General features: G+C 33.4%; 1 protein-coding gene across 1 annotated transcript in view; it reads left to right on the top strand.

Annotated features, from left to right (window-relative positions):
* Nucleotides 1-2,265, top strand: part of LOC111641284 (casein kinase I-like) — an 8,526-nt gene extending 6,261 nt beyond the window's left edge. Inside the window, exon 2 of the mRNA XM_023387436.1 lies at nt 822-2,265. Within this exon, the coding sequence (XP_023243204.1) occupies nt 899-1,804 (906 nt within the window). The 5' untranslated portion in view covers nt 822-898 and the 3' untranslated portion in view covers nt 1,805-2,265. The remainder of the gene's footprint in view (nt 1-821) is intronic.

Genomic DNA, 2,265 nt, shown 5'->3' with positions numbered 1-2,265 from the left:
AGTTAATTAATTTTCATTATAGACAGCTTTATAAAAGTATAAAAGCTCTCATAAAGTATTTTTCTGAGGTCTGTCTTATCAGGTAAATTACTGTACACAGTGTATTCATTAATTTTCATTTTCATGTAGTAAAGGCTCTATGCCTTCATAAAGGACGTACTTTTCCTTTGTTTAAGGGTATTTGGGCAGTTTAATCTCTGTTATATTCTGAAGTAAACAATACATACAAGTACAGTACAGTATTTTCTGAGGAAACACTCGTACTTATTTTTTTAACCCCATTCCCGATAACCCGGCATTTTTATAAACTCGGCCACCCTTCGGTCCACATTAGGCCGAGTTTTCGAGGTTCTACTGTATTTACTTTTAATATTACTGATATGTCATCGAAAAGAAAACGTGTTGTATTATCATTAAAAGACAAATTGAAGTATTTCTTTCGATTATCCGGATTTTTCCTTATCCCCAATTAGTCCGGATAATCGAGGTTCTACTGTATTAGATTAGTACAAAAGTACTAGGTAAAACAACAATTGGTACAAAAGCTTACCTGCTTGAGCACTTGGCTACTTTTGGGCTACTTTTTAAAAATTATTTGGCTACAAGGGCAAAAAACATCTGGCAACGCTGAATTGACACCGAATTGTGCACATTCGATAAATATTCCTACAATTTTTTCTTTATAGAATATTTTATATGAATTATTACAAAAAATTATACGTGTTTTGAAAAAGTTCGAGTCACATTAGTCTAGAATCGATTCATTTTATAGAAGACTACTTGGTAAAACTTTTCAAACAGCCGTACCTCCTATATTGCAGGTGCTCGTTTCAAGATGGCCGAGGTTACAGTAAGGTGATAAGAAGTCAGTAGAACGAAAGATACACGTTATAACAAAATGGCAAGCGTCATGAGTTCATCCAGAAAGAGATTTATCGTCGGTGGAAAATATAAATTCATACGTAAGATAGGAAGTGGTTCGTTCGGAGATATTTATCTTGGCATCGACGTCACAAATGGAGAAGGTGTTGCTATAAAATTGGAGTCAAGAAAAGTAAAGTATCCACGACTACTCTACGAAAGCAAATTATATGAAATTCTTCAAGGTGGTATCGGTATATCTCATATATTATGGTATGGGCAAGAAAGAAATTATAATGCTTTAGTAATGGATCTTGTTGGAACAAGTTTAGAAAATCTTTTTACGTTATGTTCACGACATTTTACTATGAAAACTGTGTTAATGTTAGCCGATCAGATGATTGAACGAATTGAATATGTTCACAATAAGAATTTCATTCATCGAGACATTAAACCAGATAATTTTCTTATTGGAATTGGAAAACATCTCAATAAGCTTTATCTCATAGACTTTGGTTTAGCAAGACCATACATTCTCAGAGGACAACATATACCTTATCGTGAGGATAGAAATTTGACTGGTACTATCAGTTATGTTAGCATTAATACCCATTTGGGTATCGAACAAAGTCGTAGGGACGATATGGAGTCGATAGGATACGTGTTAATGTATTTTAATCGTGGCAGTCTACCGTGGCAAGGTTTGGAAGTAGCAACCGAAACAGAGAGATACGAAAAAGTACGTGAAATAAAAATGTCGATACCAGTAGAAGTTCTTTGTAATGGATTTCCGGCAGAATTTGCAACGTATTTGAATTACTGTCGAGGTCTCCGCTTTGATGAAACGCCAGATTATACGTACCTGAGGCAATTATTTAGCAATTTATTTCGCACACTTAATTATCAATACGACTGTGTATTCGATTGGAATAAGCCTAAGTAAAAACAGAAGACCGACCAGTCGGAAGTATATTGATGTTTTTTTGGTGACTCGTACTGAATGGTTTCCGTTTTATTTTTATGTAAAAACAGTTTTGTCAATGGAGATGTAACAACATTATAAGAGATTCTGTGACTAGTAATGATTTTCAATTGTTTTTTATTGTTCCAATAGCAGATACATCGTTATTTCTACATCTTATTTGTACCGTTTAATGTGTTAATCGTTTGTACATATCTATTTTAAACTGTAAATGTTTAAATTACACTTCCAACATCTAATAACTTTTGTAAACTCTTTAAGAATTACACAGGAATATGAATTTTTCATTCCAGTATATTTTACAGAGGTTATAGTATTAAAAAATACTATAGCCGCCCGCCCGCTAGATATTTGGCCGATTACGTGAATAACAAGTAGATTTATAACTTAACTTAAACTCTGGACGAGTCCATTTTCGAATT

This window comes from Centruroides sculpturatus, unplaced genomic scaffold (genome assembly GCF_000671375.1).
Source record: "Centruroides sculpturatus isolate CEXI.00-Female unplaced genomic scaffold, Cexi_2.0 scaffold1520, whole genome shotgun sequence".
NCBI classification, from domain to species: domain Eukaryota; kingdom Metazoa; phylum Arthropoda; class Arachnida; order Scorpiones; family Buthidae; genus Centruroides; species Centruroides sculpturatus.
This window is presented reverse-complemented; position numbering and strand designations above follow the sequence as displayed.